Source organism: Crocuta crocuta, unplaced genomic scaffold (assembly GCF_008692635.1).
Source record: "Crocuta crocuta isolate KB4526 unplaced genomic scaffold, BGI_CrCroc_1.0 scaffold25, whole genome shotgun sequence".
In the NCBI taxonomy this organism is placed as follows: Eukaryota; Metazoa; Chordata; class Mammalia; order Carnivora; family Hyaenidae; genus Crocuta; species Crocuta crocuta.
The window spans coordinates 5,890,807-5,910,362 of NW_027532015.1; the positions used below are offsets into that span (position 1 = coordinate 5,890,807).

The window sequence follows — 19,556 nt, forward strand, 5'->3', positions numbered from 1 at the left end:
GTGAAATGAGTGCAGAAAGGTATTAAGCAAACATGCAAAAAAAGATCAGTCCAACAAAGAGATATTGGAAAATCTTAGCTGTTGAAAGAGTAGACTAAGTAAAGCCAAAGAAAGGAGAGGACTAGTGATTTAGAAGGTAAAACTTTTAAAATCAAGTGTTTGAAACAGACCCTTTTAAAAAAATGTTTATTTGTGTGTGTGTGTGTGTGTGAGAGAGAGAGAGACAGAGAGAGAGAGAGAGAGAATGAGTGGAGGCAGGGCAGAGAAAATAGGGGACAGAGGATCCCAAGAGGACTCCATGCAGATGTCAGAGAGCCTGATGTGGGGCTCAAACTCACAAATCATGAGATCATGACCTGAGCCAAAGTTGGATGCTTAACTGACTGAGCCACACAAGCATCCCTGAAACTCTTTTTTTAATTTTTTATTTAAATCTAAGTTGGTTAAAATATAGTGTAATAATGACTTCAGTAATAGAATGTAGTGATTCATCACTTACATATATCACCCAGTGCTCATCCCAACAAGTGCTCTCCTTAATGCCTTTTGCCCATTTAGCCCATTCCCCCACATACCTCCCCTCCAGCAACCCTCAGTTTGTTCTCTGTATTTAAGAGTCCCTTATGGTTTGTCTCCTTCTCTGCTTTTATCTTATTTTTTCTTCCCCTCTCCTATGTTCATCTGTTTTGTGAAACAGACTCTTAATTAAAAAAATTTTTTTTATTGTTTTCTGTTTATATCTTTTTGAGAGAGGGACAGAGCACAAGTTGGGGAGAGGCAGAGAGAGAGGGAGACACAGAATCTGAGGCAGGCTCCAGCCTCCAAGCTATTAGCACAGAGCCTGATACAGGGCTCAAACCCACAAACCGTAAGATCATAACCTGAGTTGAAGTCGGATGCTTCACCAATGGAGCCAGCCAGGCGCCCCTGTGCCAGAAGGGAGGTGGGTGAGTGTATGGGTGAAATAGGTGACATGGATTAAAGAGCACACTCGTGATGAGCACCGAGTGATGTATGGAAGTTTTGGATCACTATACTGTACACCTGAAATTATTATGAGATTTTATGCTAACTAACATGAATTTAAATAAAAATTTAAAAAAATAAAATCAAATGTTTGCATAGATATATAAAGAGATAGAAACAGTGAACTAAACAAGTGGTTAGACTGAAAACTCCAGGGGCACCTGGGTGGCTCAGTTGGTTGAGTTTCTGCCTCTTGATTTTGCCTCAGGTCACGATCTCATGGTTCATGGTACTGAGCCTGGCATAGGGCTCCAGGCTAACAGCACAGAGCCTGCTTGAGATCCTCTCTCTTCCCCTCTCTTTCCCCCTCTCCTTCTCAGGCATGCACGCTCCCCCCACCCTCTCTCTCGACATAAATAAATAATTAAAACATTAAAAATTTGTTAAAAGAAAAACAAAACTCTAGTGTATGCCTAATAGAAGGCCCAGACAGATAAATAGTTAAAATGGGGGTGGAGAGAAATATTTGAAGGTATGACTGCTGAAAAATGTTTGGAACTGATGGAAGACATGTCCTCGGATGGGAAAAAGTACATCAGGGAATAATAAAGGATAAATGGGAGGTTGGGGAATGGAAATCTGCATCCAGATATATAGACCAAAATTGTAGATAGCTGATGAAAGCTAAAATCTATCTACATAAAAAAATGACAAATTATATAAATAGAAAAACAATCAAATTGACAGCAATAAGAGACACTAAAGCAATGAAGGGATATCTTCAGAGCTGAGGTAAAATAACTGTCAACCTTGAAATTAAGATCCAATTAAACTCTTACTTAAAAGTGAAGTAGAAACATTTATCTTAAATTAAATAAAAACATTTAAAAGTATGAGTTTGCCATAATAGATTCCTATAAAAATATTTACTAAAGGATTTATCTCAGGGAAACGGGAAATGAACCCAGACTGAAAGTGTGGGGTACAAGTAGTAATGGCAGACAAAGGAGCCAATACACTTTGGTAAAATTCTGAAAAGTGTTTCCTACTAATGATAACATTCTTACAAATGATAACAGTAACTTTGTGTTTTTAAAAACTATCAACAATAATCAAGAGGAGTAAAAAAGGGAGTTCTGATGGACACTAGGGTGCCCGGTTTGTTTTTAAGGAAAAATGCTGAGTAACTGTAGACTTTATAGGAAAGTATTTTAAGATAAATGTATTTAAGAAAAAAAGGATTGTCTTAGTCGGTTTTGGCTGCTGTAACAGAATACCATAGACTGTGCGGCTTATAAACAATGGAAATTGATTCCTCACAGTTCTGGAGGCCGGAAGTCTAACATCAAGGTGCCGGCATGGTCAGGAGGTGAGCTGTCCTTGGGCTTGCAGATGGACAAGCCCTCATGGTGTCCTCACATGGTGGAAATAGAGCTAAGAGACACTAATCCCATTCACAAGAGCATCACACTCATGACCTCATTTCCTCTCAAATGTTCCATATCCAACACCATCACATTTCGATTAGGGTTTCCATATACAAATTTCGGAGTCCATTGCAAGGATACTTCAAGAAATAAAATGTAAAAGTCCCAAACCGAGAAAGAACAGAAAGAGTGGACCTGGAATTAGGGAATAATTCGTTGTGAACTATGCCATAGGTAAACAAGAAATTGGGAATGCAGAAGTCTTTTAATGAAGATCTGCCTGGAGGTTAAAACATTTTAGAAAGATACTGTTTCGGAATGAGAAAGGAATCTCAATCAACCAACAGTTCACTTATTTTTAACTAACATTTATTGAACACCTGCACTATGACAAGCGCTGTGGTAGATGATAGGGCTACAGACCCATAGATATATATATATCTCTGCTCTTGAGTTTATTTTGGAATTCAAACAGGTAAACAGATTATCTCAATATAATGTGGTATTTGCAGAGAGGGAAGCATTCACAGATGGCAAAGAGAGGGGGCATTGTACCTTGTGTAAGGCAATTAGGAAAAACTTCCCACAATAAATAGTGCCTGAGCTGTTTTGAAAGGTAACGAGAAATTTTCCAGGACATCAGTAAGGAAGAAAGGACATCAGCAACGAAGGAGAAGAGGACAAGAGACAGTACAGAGGCAAGGAACAGAGTGGGTGCAGGGAAGTATGAGCTTTTCAGCACTGCGTGAGCATGGAGTAAAAAGTAGTGGGGAAATTAGGTTGGAGAGAAACACTGGGTGAGGGTGGTGGGCAGCTCCTCACTGAAGGCCTTGCTGATGAGCTTGGACCTTATTTTCTAGATAGTATGGACTTTGCCCATTGTATAGAGATGAATGTTTTATTCTTAGATATATTTTATTTAATGTTTGCCCAGAATGGACCATCGGCTTACAATAGGAAGCTTGAGGAACAGTGAAGTAGCAATACAACTCAAAAATGATAATAATTATGAAAATGTGATTTAAGATCATCTTTATCATTTATGTAAGTTGCATTCTTTTAATTAAAATTCTTATAATGAGATGTCTCTACTACATAAAAAACAATCTTGTAGAAGATGATACATAGTGGCGATTACATGTAATCTGGGATTTCAATTTTAAGGAAAGAATTATATCCATACTTGCAATACATTATTTGTGGATATATACTTGTAAATACTGCTTTAACACCTCCCATCTTAATATTTAGAAATCAAATGTAAATTGTAAGTAATAAACCTAAGAGATACCATGTTCATGTCCACTGAAATAACAAGGACTTGCTTTATCCTCCCATCTCAGACAACCAAACACCTGAGCAAGACACATGAAACTGGTTTTGAGGACAGTCATCAAGCCATGAGGGATGGTGATTCTGAAAACATGGGAAACAAATGAGGGGAGCCCTGTCGTTGCCTTAGCTTATGATTGTGAGAGAGTTTTGGGCTGCAGTGCAGGGAGAGATGACCTAGGCGGATCTCAGCAGATTCCTTGAGGAGAGGAGCAGATGACAGTTTGGCGGAGACCAAGGCAGCTAGAGAACATTTCATCACAACAGAATACTCATTCTTTTCGAAAATATGCATTATATTTATCCAGGTAGCCCATAATATAAGACATAGGATGTCTCAGCAAATTTAAAATAATTCTAGTTATGGGGCACCTGAGTGGCTCAGTTGGTTGAGTGCCTGATTTTGGCTCAGGTCATGACCTCGTGGTTTGTGAGATCAAGCCCCGCATCGGACTCTGTGCTAAAAACTCAGAGCCTGGAACCTGCTTCAGATTCTGTGTGTGTGTCTCTCTCTGCTCTTTTCCTGCTCATTCTTTCTCTCTCTCTCTCTCTCACTTTCTCTCTCTCTCCTCTCTCTTTCAAAAAAAAAATGTTAAAAGTTATTTTTAAATAGTTCAAGTTATAAAAAGTATCTTCTTTGACCAATGGGATTATACTAGAAATAACTAAGAAAAAATCTGAAAAATTCAAAGATATTTATAATCTAAGCAAAACAATTATGATTAACCAATATGTTAGAGAAGAAATAAAAAAGGAAGTTAGTTTTTGAGTTGAATAAAAATGAAAAAAACATTCTGATTTAGAGGATGCTACTAAAGCAATACATAAANCATTCTTTCTCTCTCTCTCTCTCTCTCACTTTCTCTCTCTCTCCTCTCTCTTTCAAAAAAAAAATGTTAAAAGTTATTTTTAAATAGTTCAAGTTATAAAAAGTATCTTCTTTGACCAATGGGATTATACTAGAAATAACTAAGAAAAAATCTGAAAAATTCAAAGATATTTATAATCTAAGCAAAACAATTATGATTAACCAATATGTTAGAGAAGAAATAAAAAAGGAAGTTAGTTTTTGAGTTGAATAAAAATGAAAAAAACATTCTGATTTAGAGGATGCTACTAAAGCAATACATAAAGGAAATTTTATAGGACAAAATACCTGTATTAGGAAAGAGTTCAAGACTCAAAACAATACATTCAGTTTCTACCTTAAATTAGAAAAATCTAAAGTAAATCAAATGAGGAAATTAAGATTAGATCACATCAATAAAAACAGAAAACAGAAAAATTATAGAGAAAAATCAATGAACCCAAAATCCAGTTCTTTGAGATAATCAAAATTAATTCTGACTCTAGTCAGAATGATCAGAAACATAAGAGAGAAGACACAAACAACCAATATCAGAAACTGAAGTGGGGTCATCACTACAGGTTCTAGACATTAAAAGGATAATAAATGGGAAAACTGAGTGGTTTAGTCAATTGAGCATTCAACTCTTGATTTTGACTCAGGCCATGATCCCAGAGTTCTAGGATAAAGACCTGCACTGGGCTCCATGCTGAGCAAGGAGCCTGCTTAGAATTCTCTCTCTCTCTCCTCTCTCTCTGTCTCTCTCTCTCTTAGAATTCTCTCTCTCTCTCTCTCTTTCTCTCTCTCTGGCTCTCTCTGTCGTCATCACTGTCGCTGTAGCTCCCTTGATTTCTCCCTGCCCCCTCTCCCCAGCTTGTGTGCGTAAACACATACACACACACTCTCTCTATATCTAAAACAAAAAATTAAAAGGATAATAAAGAACTATTACAAACTACTCTATGTCTATAGAATCAATAATAGATGAAATAATAGATGAAATGGATCAATTCCTTGAAAGATATAAACTAAGAATGCTCACTAAAGAGATAGATTGGGTTGGATATACTGAATATCCTTGTATCTATTAAAGAAAGTGAATTTATTATTTAAAACTTGCCCAACAAAGAAAACTTCAGGACCTAATCATTTCACTGGTGAAGTCCACTACATATTCAAGGGAAAAATAATACCAATTCTACACTACCTGCTAGCAACAACATGGAAGAATATCAAAATAATTGTAATGAGTGAAAGAAATCATACAAAAGAGATACATAGTTTATGATTCTATTATATAAAAGTCTAGAAAATGAAAACTAATCTGTATTGACAGAACACAGAACAGTGGTTGCCTGGAGATAATGGTCAGGAAGGGACAGAAGGTAGGGGTTGCCAAGAAATCACGGAAATCTTTTTGAATGGTAGGTCTCTTCATTGTCTTAATCATGTTGACATTTTCACCTGTGTAGATGCAGTTCAGAACTTATCAAAACATATCCTTTAAATATGTGTGATTTACTGTATATCAGATTTATATCAATAAACCTATATTTAAAAAAGAAAAAAACAAGACTGGGAGTAATCAGAGGAAAATTAAGGAAATTCTAAGCAACATACTGTGATAGCAATGTTATCTGTTCCTAGAGCCATAATAAATGGTAAAATTAAATCCACATTTTATGATTATGAAGAAACACAAAACTTGTCTACATATTTTGTTTCATGTATACCTGTTCCTGGTAAATTAAATACCCTCCATAATTTGGAATTGGGAAGAAGTCAACACTATCTTTATAAATAATGAAAGGAATCCATAATTGTATTCAATTGTATTTTATAATCCAGTTATTAATAAAATAACTTTTTAAAACTTAAAGACACATTTATCACATACCTTGCAAAGATGACAAAATGGTTTTTCAAAATCCTTACATCAGTTAAGAAGATTATATAATACAGTAGAAAATGTACAAGAGTTGAAAAACTTCAATGAAAACTCTAGCCAATACAAAGTCATTAGAGACTTCTAAGCAAAAACAAACAAAAATTCAGAATCTGATTTACATACACACAATCCTATATGTGCTTTAATTAGATTCTTTTTCACTGTAGGGATTAAAACTTCAATAAAATGAGGGTCTGGAATTTTGCCATTGTTTTCTTCAAGCATGCTGATCAGTGTAAAGACATGATTTTATTCCTAGTGGGAGGCAGTTTATTTGTGCAATGTGCAATCAGCATGCTTTCTTAAGGAGTGTCAGCTAATACCCTGAAGAAATTAGAACATGAACAGAATTACACAATCGACTTAATTTGCGTTAGGGCATTCTGAGCCAGCTGTGATCTTCAAAAATAGCAAATATGTAAGGAAATAAATTGCAATTTAAAAAAATTAAATTAAAAATAAGTCAGGTTGTTGTGTTGACCTTTGATTCCCTTGGTTTTATTAAAATTATTTAATTGGGCACTTAATTTTAAAAGTTCAACCTTTATCTTTTTTTTTTTCAATATATTGTGCTTGATGAATACGAAGATCAGTAAGACTCGGTTTCTGTTCTCAAAAAACTTAAAAGTAGTGAGAATAAAAACATGTGGTGAGGGAACTGCAAAGGCAAAAGTGAAAGAGTTAAAGAAAAGTTTAAAACCCAGTGTTTTATCAGCAAGGAAGAGGGGATAATGGCTTCCATGTTAGCAAATCAATGACGGCTGAAAGGAAAAGCAGTCTTAAGAGATGCAGAGAATTATAGGGTGGGGTGAAAGCAGAGCGAAGAGATGGAGAGAGGCACAGATATAGAGAAGTGGAAAAATGTAAATAGCATCTATTTGGTTGGTAACAAAATAGAAGGGAGTTGAAGCTGGCTGTGGCCCTATCAACCAGCTTGCTTGCTTGCTCTCTCTCAATCTCTCTTTTCCTTTCTCACTTCCTTCCTTTCTTTTTTTCCTTCTTCCCTTCTTCCTTCTTTCTTTCTTCTTTTTTTTTTTTTTTTCCCAAAGCAGGAACAACCTACTGGTGGAATAGTGTGTTAAGATAGCTAACAGTATTGCATATAAAGAAGATTGGAAATTAGACTGAAGACGGGGCGCCTGGGTGGCTTAGTCGGTTAAGCGTCTGACTTTTGCTTAGGTCATGATCTCGCGGTTCGTGGGTTCGGACCCAGCGTCGGGCTCTGTGCTGACAGCTAGCTCAGAGCCTGGAGCCTGTTTAAGTCTGTGACTCCCTCTCTCTCTGACCCTCCCCTGCTCACGCTGTCTCTTTCTCTCTCTCCTAGAAATAAATTTTAAAAAAAACATTTAAAAAAAAAAAGGAAATTAGACTGAAGACAAGGAAATTAGAATGCTTTTTCAGTGGTTCTACCTGGAGTTATTAAAGCCCCAAACTAGGACAAGACGAGGCAAATGAAGGCTGAGCTGTGGTAGAGAAGAAATTTGAAGGTAAAATCAAAAGAACATAGAGACCACTTGGACGCCATGGGCAAAGAGGAAGGAAAAGTCAACTACGACTGAACTTTGGAGTCAGAGTGTCAGCAAGGATGGTAATAAGATTCTTTAAAATGAATGACATTTCATGTGTGTACATTTAGGAGAGAGAAAAAAAACGTGGCCTCCATTCTGGACATATTTAACTTGGAGTAGTAGAGCACATCCAAGAAGATTTGTCCACTTGAACTTGAGCTCAATTACACGGTAAGAACCACAGATGCTAATTTAGTTGACTTCAATCAGGAATGACTGTGTTAGTTGATCAAAGGAGGGGTCAGAGGGGCAATGAGAGGAGAGGTAAGTAAGACCACTCCAGAATGACTTAATTTGGGGGGTAGAAGAAAGGAAACAAGACAGAGGCAGGCCAGAGAGAAAGGAGACCTCTAGGAAAGGGCAAGAGAGGACAACTGCTGTGACACGTATTCCCCTGTCAGGCAGCTGAACCCTCTGGGGTGACGGGAGGAATTGGGAAAGTAGAAGAAGAAGCAGCTGATTCTGCTTCTCACTCAAAAGCCCAAGTACACAGGCCACTGGGATCTTAAGGTTCCCATTTCCCAGGATCTGACACTTTCCAGCTGCAAAGCTGGTATTCATAGAGCGCAAGCATGAAACATGCAAATACGTGAAACAGTGTCTATGATGAATTTCATCAGAATCCATTGAAGAAACAACAGGTGTGCAGGACCCACAGGTTTGTATGTGCACAGGTTCCAACTGACTTTTTTTTTTTAACTGAAACTCCAGATATTATTCTTATAACCCATTCTCTGTCTATGGTGTAAACGAGTTCTAAATTCCTACTAGACTTTCACCTAAGGTGGCGCAAACCTGAGGCTTTGTCTCTAATTTCTAATTCACTCATTATAATAGTATGCAGAATGGGCCCTGTTGACAGTGCATGCAGTATAGCCTTCACCTTTGACCTTGACCTTACCTGGTTAAACTCTGTTTGTGACCCAGACCTTGGACCAACGCAGACACAACAGTCCAGGATTCCTGCTTCCTCTCCTTTCGCCTCTGTATCTATGAGGTTTGATGAGCTGTAGACACATTCTCACTAATTTATAACTAACCCTGTAAGCAGTTCTACTCAGAAACAAGCACTGTAGAAAAGGTCTGAAGATGAAGAGAACAGAGAAGCTCTGAGCTGACCAGGCCTCTGAGAGTCTCCATGGAGGCTGTGAATGGAAGCCAAGGACCCTGGACTGAATACCAGGAGGTGAAGAAATGAGGGCAAAGAGGGCACATTGAATTATTAAGAACCTCAACTGAAGTAATATATGTAATTCTGATATCCTATCAGAAAGATGAAATAAAAATAATTACAAAATATTTGGACCATCACATTCATACTGACACCAGCAAAAACAAAAAAACAAACAAAATAACCATTCAAAATAAAAGTTATTTACTTTAAACACGTGGCTTGTGTTAATTCAGCCATATAAATTAGTGGAGTTATAGCCCCAGAACTTGGAATTAATCAGCCTGGACCTATCCCGGGAAGGAATGTTAATACAGCTTCAAAGCACCTAGTTGGATACTTTTTATGACAACATACGCATCTGTTCTTTGTTGGGGTGAAAGCGAGAAAGATTAGTAATATTTCTATGCAATCTTTCATATTACACAACTTATATCTAATTATACAAATCAGATCAAAGATTTATTTTAATCTATTTTAGGTACAGTTTTGAGTCATGTTATCTCACATTAAGTAGTATAATCATACACACGTTATATCATACACACGTTTATTGAACATGCATTGTGCCAGGCCCTGAAAGAATGCAAAGACAGACCAGGTAAGGCCTTTAGAAATTTGTCATTTAGAAATTTGTCATTGAAATTTATTTACACTTTTTCCCCATTGTCTTCTCAGACAGAGTGGTGTCATTAGATGGATGTCACAACAAATATTACAATGGCAGTGGAAGATCAGAAATTTGGCTTTTGTAGTCTTTGACCTCAGTCACCTTACAGCTAAGCTCTGCACCCATCCACTCCCCCTTTAAAAATGTTCCTCACTGCCATCAAGAGTTCTCCAAACTAGGCATTCCCCATCGCCTCAGACCGCCACACATTTCTTGCTATGAATCTTAATCCAGCACAAAGCCCATGCAGACGATTGTTGTATTATTTCTCATAAATCACCGTTTTAATATAGAAAAAGATCTGTGTTTTCCCTTCTAGTTTAAATCCCTTAATATAGTTTAAATCCCTTATTCTGTCCTCATTCTGCTGCATATTCATTCTAGGTGACTTCTATGCCAGTCCATTCATATACAGACTGTCTATGCCAGCCATCTGGATGACTTTCTTTCCCCTAAATGTTCCTGTTGGCTGCACTGATCCTCTCCCGAACCTATGCCTTCCGAATTAGGTATTGGCTGTTAGAGGAGTGAGGACAGACCAACTCTAGTTGGAAATGACCTTCCTCTCCTCTGCCTCACAGAGCCCTCATTTTAGGAACCTCATGATGGCTCTAATCTAACCCCAAGCCAACATATGCTCCTTCCATGATTTCTAACAAGTACCTCCTGACTGGTGTGGCACCACCATATGCTTCCTAGTTACTTCTGTGTGAATCTTAGCAGCTTTTTTGGGGCTCCCTGATTCCATATCCCTGGAGAGAAGATACCACGTTTCACAACTCCTTGTCCTCCCAGATCTACCGGTGACTTGAGCATGAGAAATGCTCATTGAACAGTTGAGAGATGAACATGAAGAATAAGCTTTCCCCTAAGGAAGTTTCTGTCACAGGAGCTGACCTTTCAAATTTGTTCATTGACCTTGGTTGTTGGGGTCCACAGAGGTCGCCTGGGGAAATCACAAAACTCAGTGTGATCCCTGGGTTGTTTCCTCCTTTACTGGTCTTCCTCCTCTGCTTTTCTCTGTGGAGCTGTGTGGACTGGACATGGGGCTACATGGCACCTTTCTCCTCTCTTATGGGGAATTTCTTTCCTGATCTCTGAAGGTGGAAGAACATATGCATGTTTCCATTTAATCCCTCTTGAACCTCTTGTAACCAAGAATCCACTTAATTTAATCCTCAGTAAGATATTTATCTTCTATTTTATGTTGCTTTCATAATACCAACCACAATTAGGTTTTTCTAATAGTCCTGTTTTCAAATTTTCAAGTGGGCCAATGTGTTGATCTTTTTTGAGAGAAAATTTAGATATGCACTTAAGCCAGTAAGGATAGATTAACTTGAGCATTATGAAATATATTTCATTCTGTTTTGGAAACAGTTTCAGTGATATTTCATCATCATGAAGGATCTGGAAGGTGGCATAATCCTTGTTAGTTTAAAAGGCTGTCTGTTTGAGCTTAGTTTGAATATGCTATTGGAAGTGAAACAGAATTTTGTTGACCATAAACACTGAATTATTTCCCTTTCTCAGACTGTCCATTAAAGTCCCAAAGAATTTAGTGTTAAAAAGTGTAAGCTTGAACACTTCTAATAACTATGACTATTTAAAATGCATGCTTTCTTTTCTCTCTTTTAAGTTATCCATGATCTACACAAAGGTTTATATTTAGTTCCTCCAAGAAAAATCAAATCTTTGACTTGGTGTCACTACAAATCCTTCTAACAGCATCTAACAAATGAAAATGTCTTTGCCATGCCAGTTGGTTTTCAAATTGACTAAGTTAGATTGGTTCATAATTTCTAATTATCATTAGTTATTTGATAAGGAGAGCTGCAACTTGTGACATTTGTTATGACAATTACTTTTCCTGAAGATGGAATATTTAAAAGATAACTTCTAATAGAAAACATAAATTAAATCAAAGTTGAAGTGCTTAACTCTAACAAAATTCCCTTACTCATTATGGACCCAGCGGAGTTTTTAAAAAATCTGATGAAGTCACAGAAGTTTGGAGCTGGAGGGGAAAATTAAAACAGAGAAGGAAGGACAGAGTATGTTGGATTGGGAGCAATTTTAATTAGATGATTCTTCATTTAAAGAAGAAAAACATTGAAGGTCAGAATAGAAAAATGACATGTCCAATGTCACGCACACACACACACACACACACACACACACACACACAAACTAGTGGCAGAATGAACCATGTATCAGAGATTCCATTCTTCCTGGTTCGGGGAAACATCAAATGGTAACAAGTTCCTCTAATGTCAAGACTGACAACTCAGCTATCTGACATAACTTGTATTAATGATTCAAATCATGTTTCTTCTGAATTTGGTCAGAGGTGGACATAGATGTCTCTGCTTTTTCAGTTGTAACATCTCCGTTTTTGCACTTTGCCAACAGCAGATCAGATTAGAAAGGGAGGGAGAACCAGGCTTCAATCCAACTCAGAAGGGATGGAAATCAAGCTAGGTCACTAAAGTATGACCTCATGTAATCAGCAAGTGGTAATGCTCAGTACTAGCTAGCATGCTAAGCAAAAGCCAGCCATGTCTCCATTATGACACATAATTTTAGGAAATAAAAGAGGTATGCTGGCGATTGCTATTTTCAAGGCTCTGCAGACCTTTCGTCTCATTTCCAGATCTAGGACTATAGTAGAGTTGGTTGCATAGATTGGCTGTGTAACCACAAGGTGTGGTAAAGTGATATATAAAAACTTACTGTAAATGCCCACAGCACATTTCAAGTGACAATTACACTAGAGCCTTGATAGACTTCAATCTCCAGGCCCCATGCTGGGTGTCACCTTATCTTTTAATGATGACTAAGCCTGGTATCTATGATTGGATTTTCAGTAAAATTCCGATGGCGACTTGATTTATAACAAACTTCACATTCTATCATATAATGCTACAGCAAAATCTAATGGTTTGATGTTTAATCCTCAATAGATAGTTTCTGGCAAAGCCTAGATTTTGTATACCTATTTGCCTTTGATTTTCTATTTTCATAAATACTCACTTTCAGTTTTATTGATATAATTCAACTCAGATATTCTCTGGAAAAATTAACAGGTTAGAAATAACATTATCATCTCAAAAAGAAATGGGAAGTACTGGAGAGGAGAGAGTTAGCATCTTATCAGTAAGCACCTTATCTCTCCCATGTGACATGATCATCATAGGACCAGCCCATGTACTGTGTTTTATGGTATCTGGTTTAATATATATATTTTTTTAACAACCTCATCTCTTTCAAGATATAAACTGTTGTTTTTGTTTAAAAAATTTTTTAATGTTTTATTTATTTCTGAGGGAGAGAGAGAGAGAAAGAGAGAGAGACAGCATGAGCAGGGGAGGGTCCAAGAGAGAAGGAGATACAGAATCTGAAACAGGCTTCAGGATCTGAGCAGGCTATCAGCACAGAGCCCGATGCGGGGCTCGAACCCGTGAACTGTGAGATCATGACCTGAGCTGAAGTCAGACGCTTCACCAACTGAGCCACCCAGGCGTCCCATCTTTTAGGATATAAACTCTTTAAAGTCAAAGATTTCCCCCAAAGCTCCTTAAGAGTTATGAACCTTTAACATGCATTAATTATAAACATCATTGACTAAATTTTTAAAATATATTCAATAATTCTTTTGCAACCCTGTCATAATCTCTTATTTAATCATTGTCATTTGTTCATTAAATACTCATTTTTGAGTGTCTCTCACATATGATCCAGGAATCACTTTAGGCACTAAGGAGTCAACAGTGTATAAAATAGAAAAAGAAAAAGATCCACCCTCATGGAACTTACATTCTATCCAGAAGACAAATAAATAAACATAATTTTTAAAAGTAAAATATATAGTATTTTAAATGAAAAAAATTTTAAGAAAAATAAAGCAGCAAAGGAAAATAGGGAGGGGTTTTGTTTGCTTTGTTTGTTTTGGTTTTAGCAGGAAAATGGGTGTTGTGGTTTTCTTTTTCCCTTTTTTTTTTAAATTTCTTAACATTCATTCATTTTTGAGAGATGGAGAGAGACAGAGCATGAGTGGGGGAGGGGCAGAGAGAGAGGGGAAGACACAGAATCTGAAACAGGCTCCAGGCTCTGGGATGTCAGCACAGAGTCCAACGTGGGGCTCAAACCCACAGACCACAAGATCATGCATGACCTGAGCCAAAGTGGGACGCTTAACCGACTGAGCCATGCAGGCTCCCTGGGTGTTGTGATTTTAAACCAGTTGGCCAAAGAAGCTGACATGAGAAAATGGCATTTAGGTACACACTTAAAGGAGGTGAGGAAGAAAACCAAATAAAAATCTGGAGGAAGAGCTTTCAAGCAGCAGAAATAGCAAGTGCAAAGGCTCTGGGGTAGGAATAGCATAGGGGTATTCCAGGGAGTAGAGAGGAGACTTGTATGTGAACAAGGAGGTGGTAAAGTTAGAAAAGTAGTAAGAGCCTGATCTTATAGGGCCTTGTAGGCCTTGGACTTATAAGAATGGAAGATATTAGTAAATGTTGAAATGACCTGACCTACACTGGTATTTAGCAGGAGAGCAATCTTATTAAAATCACTTCTGTACGTAATATAGTACCTGAAAGTTAAGTTATTACAATGAATGGATTATCTGCCAGGTAGCTGGAAGTCTGCTTATGAGTGAAGACAGACTAGCGACTAGGGAATCAGGAACATGGGGATGAGCTATATTAGTAACATGAACTACATATGGGTATAGTTTTAACTTTTTTTTTTAATGTTTATTTTTGAGAGAGAGAGAGCGTGAGCAGGGGCAGGGCAGAGAGAGAAGGAGACAAAGAAACTGAAACAGGCTCCAGGTGGGAGCTGTCAGCACAGAGCCCCACGCGGGGCTCGAACTCACGCACAGTGAGATCATGACCTGAGCCAAAGTCAGATGCTCAACCCACTGAGCCAGCCAAGCGCTCCTAGTTTTAACTTTTTAAAACCATTTTACATCTGATGTCATCTGGTTAAAGGCCTTTAGTTGTCGGACTGAGGCAGATACAAAATAGGGAATCACCAAGGTCAAAGTTCTCTTTCTGTCTCTCTACCTCTGTCTGTCTCTGTCATCATTGGGGCCAACAAGATGTGACCGTTACCTGGACAGCCTTTGAGCTATGCCTCTTTCTTCAGGCAGCTGCAACCCTTGAAAGCCAGGGTGGGCTATGAAGGAAGTGAGGAGGGGCGGGGAGAGTGGGGGTGGGNGGAAGCCCGGGGCTCTGGGAAGGGGGCGGATCAAGACAGACAGGGGGTTTCCCAGCGAGGGTACAGAAGCCGGAGCAGGTGAGCCACAGTCCCGCCCTGGCCGAGCCTGCAGGGCAGCAGCCTGGGGAGGGGTGGTGAGGCCGAGAGGTTGGGCCAGGGGTGGGGTGGGCAGGCAAAGATCCCTTACTCTTTAGATTTTTCCGATCCGTGCGCCGAATTGATACGATGCACCTCTCTCTTTTTGGCTTGTTTGGAGGCCATGGCAGAGGAGGACCCAGGACCCAGGACCCAGGACCCCGGCGCGGACTGAGCTCCGCTCACCGAGCCGGCTTCGGGACCCGCTCTGCGTCTGCTGTTGCCAGGAGACGGCCGCCACGCGTCTGCGACAAAGGGGCGGGTGTGTCTGCGGCGGCTCCTCCACAGCAACTCTGTGGCCCGCGGGTGGGGACGCTGGCGCGGTGAGGTCAGGTCTCCATACCCAGGTGGGAACCTAGGAGTTGGGTGTCTGGGGAGAAACCCGGAAAGATTGGATTTGACGCTAGGATTGATGGGCAGCTCTGAAAAATTGCAGCTCAAGCAGGTCCACTCTACCAGGCTTTACTCTTCAGAGTCATAGACATACTATTTTTTCTTTCTTGGATTTTCAGTTATTTGAAGATGGATTATTATGCGATGTCGCCTCTCTCCAGGTCTCTCCCTGAACAAGTTATTTCAATTATAACTAAGGTGATATTATGGATGAACTGAATTTGCTAATGGCTTGAAAAGGGCAGGTCCAGCAATGAATGAGTACATGGGGGTCCAGGGCTGGGGGTTGGGGGAATCCCCTCAGGGAAGCAAGATCATGTCACCCTTAGTCACTCAAGTGTAGCTAATAATAAATGAAGTCTGTAATGAAAAAGTACGGTGTCTCTGTTGTTTATATGAAAGAATAAATTCAAGTCCTAGAATCCACTGGACGCTGGTACACTCCCTTGAGAAGGCACTGGAGACAGAAGAAACAGATCCAAGAAAACCAAGACCTATCAAGCCTAATGCTCAGCCAGTCCATAGGGGTATTTATGAGTTATTGTGCTTTGGCAAGTTCTTCTTTTTGAGCCTCAGTTTACTCATTTGTAAACAGGTGATGCTAACATCTAACTGACAATTCTGTCTTGAAAATAAATACATATGTAAAGTGTTTAGCACAGGATGAAAGCACTATATATAGCATCCCCTGTTTCAGAGATGACAGCTCAAATGCCATCAAGGGGCGGGCATAATAACTCGAATGAATGAAGCTGGAAAATGCTTAGACAGGAAACACTTTAAAACTTATTAAAACCAAGCAATACATTGTGCAGGCCCAATGCAATCTTACTGTAGAGAAATTTGACCCGTGGAGAAATGCACAGACCTGAGGTTTAGAATCCCAATCACTCTTTGGCGTCTCCCATGAGCCTAGAAATAATTAACTATTTTTAAATAATCCCCTCTAGGACTAGGCAGTGCTCAGAGGCCCAGCACTGCAGGGGAAAACCAGCTTCCTCTAAAGCAAATCTTTTGACTCTTCTGACAAATGAATGCCCAGCCCTCTACTCGGCATAGACTTTGAGTGGCAGACTGTCCCAATCTTACTGTTATTGGGGGTTACACAGATAACAATCAAGCAGCAATTCCTTTTTTTTTTATTATTATTATTTCTAGGAAAGAGAGAGAGAGAGAGAGAGAGACAGCATGAGCAGGGGAGGNGCGCCCCTCAAGCAGCAATTTCACTATATTTCTATATGCAAGATAAATAACTTCGGCCCATTTTATGATTGAAAAAGTGCCCTACAAAAAAAAAATGAAGACACCTAGTAGACCCTGCCTCATTTATCCCAAGATTGAAATTTCCAGAGAACTCTCCTGAATGAAAGCAGAGGACCAAACTTTGAGAAAATATTATTTAATACCAAATCTTATCAAAGTAATCAAATGCATAGCCAGAAGCATATACACAAAGACAAGTGGATAAAAATAGCACAATTTTAAGCAACCAACCCATTAACAGGTGAGTTTCATCTTGAGCCAAGGCCATCCCTGAAGCCATTTGTTAAATAGTTGCAAGATGCCTAGACCCTTGGAAAAGAAATGACTTTGAAATTAAATAATCTTCAGCCCACCCACATTTTATAGATAAAAACCCCCAGACCAAGAGGAGAGAAGTGTGTTGCCAAGAGTTTCTGGCTACTGGTGTTGTCTAGATTAGAGGCATTAAAGGAAAGAGCACTGGTATAAACCAAACATATCACTACGTCCACTCAGAGACTGCTTTCTCGTCTATTAGGATAAAAATAAAGAAGTTGACATAGGATTAAATGAGACAATAATTTTTTTGAAAAATATAAAATGCTTATTGATTCTTAGTCCAATGTTCTTTCTCCTTTATTATGCTATGTATGCAGCATGCATAAACAGAATTTCTCTTCTTTCTGGAACTACACTCTGGTCAGGCCATGTTCCAAGAGACAAATATGTTTCTTTTGAAACTATAAGATGGTATTCATATGTGCCAGTGTAAAAAGGACAATTGGCCCTACATCTTTTTTTTTAAATCTATATTATGTACAGGTGGTAATCACGGCCAATGCCATTTTGTAATAGCAGTGATTTATTGCATTCCTGTATGCTGGGCTTAGGGAGGAGTGCTAACTCCTTAAGGGATAGGCTTTAGAGACAAACTTGAATTTTAATAAAGACTTTTATTAGCAGACTTACCCTGGGTATGTTATTTATACACACTGAATTCTTTGTGTGTGTGTGTGTGTGTGTGAGAAAAAGGAAGAATAATACATTAGTTCAAATGTTGTGTTTGGAGCATCATAAGCACTCAGATAATGATAGCTGATATCACATTTCACAGGTAAAGAAACTGAAGTGCAGAGAGGTAAAGAGGCTTACTTGCCTGACATGGGCAGCCAGCAGAGCAAGGCTAGCCGGACTCGGCAGCCTTTGCTCTCCGCCCTCCTCCAGGCTAACCATCCTTGCTGCGACCTTTCAGAGTCACAAATCCAGATGATTGCCCTGCAGCTCGGCTTATGGATTTCCGTTTTTTTTTTTTAATGTTTTATTTATTTCTGAGAGAGAGAAAGAGAGCATGAGTAGCGGGGGGTCAGAGAGAGAGGGAGACACAGAATCTGAAACAGGCTCCAGGCTCTGAGCTAGCTGTCAGCCTAGAGCTCAACCTGGGGCTCGAACCCACAAACCATGAGATCATGACCTGAGCCGAAGTCAGATGCTTAACCTGAGCCACCCAGGCGCCCCCTGGCTTATGGATTTCCAAGTTCTCTGACTGTTTAAAAAACTCCAAAGACTGAGAAACAGGGTTATATTTCATTAGAACTACCCACAGTGCGGTGTCTCCCCAGTCTAGGCTTACCTTTTTGAGGAAGAGTTATTTGGCTTCAGGCAATACTAATGCTACCGTGCTCCATAGGGAAGTGGTTAGAAATACTCACTTCCCCATGACTGCACAAACAGAATAGGCAGGGGTCTCCGGTCTACTTGGGGATCTGCTGAAATGGGGAAGTGAACTGTGGTAAACACCCCTCCACCCAGCCTGGGAGTCCCAGCCGACTGGGGCGGGGTGGGTCAGGGCAGAGAGAGGGGAAGCATTTCTGTTTCTTAATATCATAGTTTTACTTATGCCCCGGACTTCTCATCTGCTAGGCTCCAAGGGCACTAGAGCAGAACGCGCTCAAGTGTTACTCATCCTCACGAAATTCGGTTGAAATTTGCAAGCCCCCTCAGCAACTCATTATCAGAGCTCACACCAACTGAGAACTTGCTGCATGCTTGGCACTCTACTAAACTCCTTTCCTATATTAAATCACATAATTCATATAAACACCCTTGGAGTTTGTTAATGTTTACAGTCTCTCTCCCTTTTTTTGTAAACAAGGAAATAGGTGGAAAAGTGAAAATAATAAGGGTCAAGCAGGATCCTAGCCCATGCAGTTTGGTGCCAGACCCTTGTCTTTACAACCACATTATTCTGCCTCTGACTCACTTGGTGATCACAACCCTGTGATGTATACAACCAGCCCATTTTACAGAGAAGAAAAGTGAGCTTTTGCCCCAAGTCCAAGGCACAGAGGGAGTGGAGTCATAATGTAAATGTGAGCCGTCTGCCTTCAGAGTATACACTATTACATCATTCTGTATTGTATTGTATTGCACTGTTTTGTATTGTATTTCTTGATTGTTGAACACTTAATACAAGATTTGCCCTCCAAATATATTTGAGAGTTTATTATACAGTATTGTTAATTCTAGGCACAATGTTGTACAGCAGAGCTCTAGAACTTGCTCATCTTGCAAAATTAAAGCTTTATACCTGTGGTCACTCTTCAGCTCTCTGCTACACTGCCTCCTTTGAAC

General features: G+C 39.3%; 1 protein-coding gene across 1 annotated transcript in view; it reads right to left on the bottom strand.

Annotated features, from left to right (window-relative positions):
- Positions 1-15,483, bottom strand: part of ADGB (androglobin) — a 149,790-nt gene extending 134,307 nt beyond the window's left edge. Inside the window, exon 1 of the mRNA XM_077776069.1 lies at positions 15,343-15,483. Within this exon, the coding sequence (XP_077632195.1) occupies positions 15,343-15,416 (74 nt within the window). The 5' untranslated portion in view covers positions 15,417-15,483. The remainder of the gene's footprint in view (positions 1-15,342) is intronic.
- Positions 15,484-19,556: the final 4,073 nt, after the last annotated feature.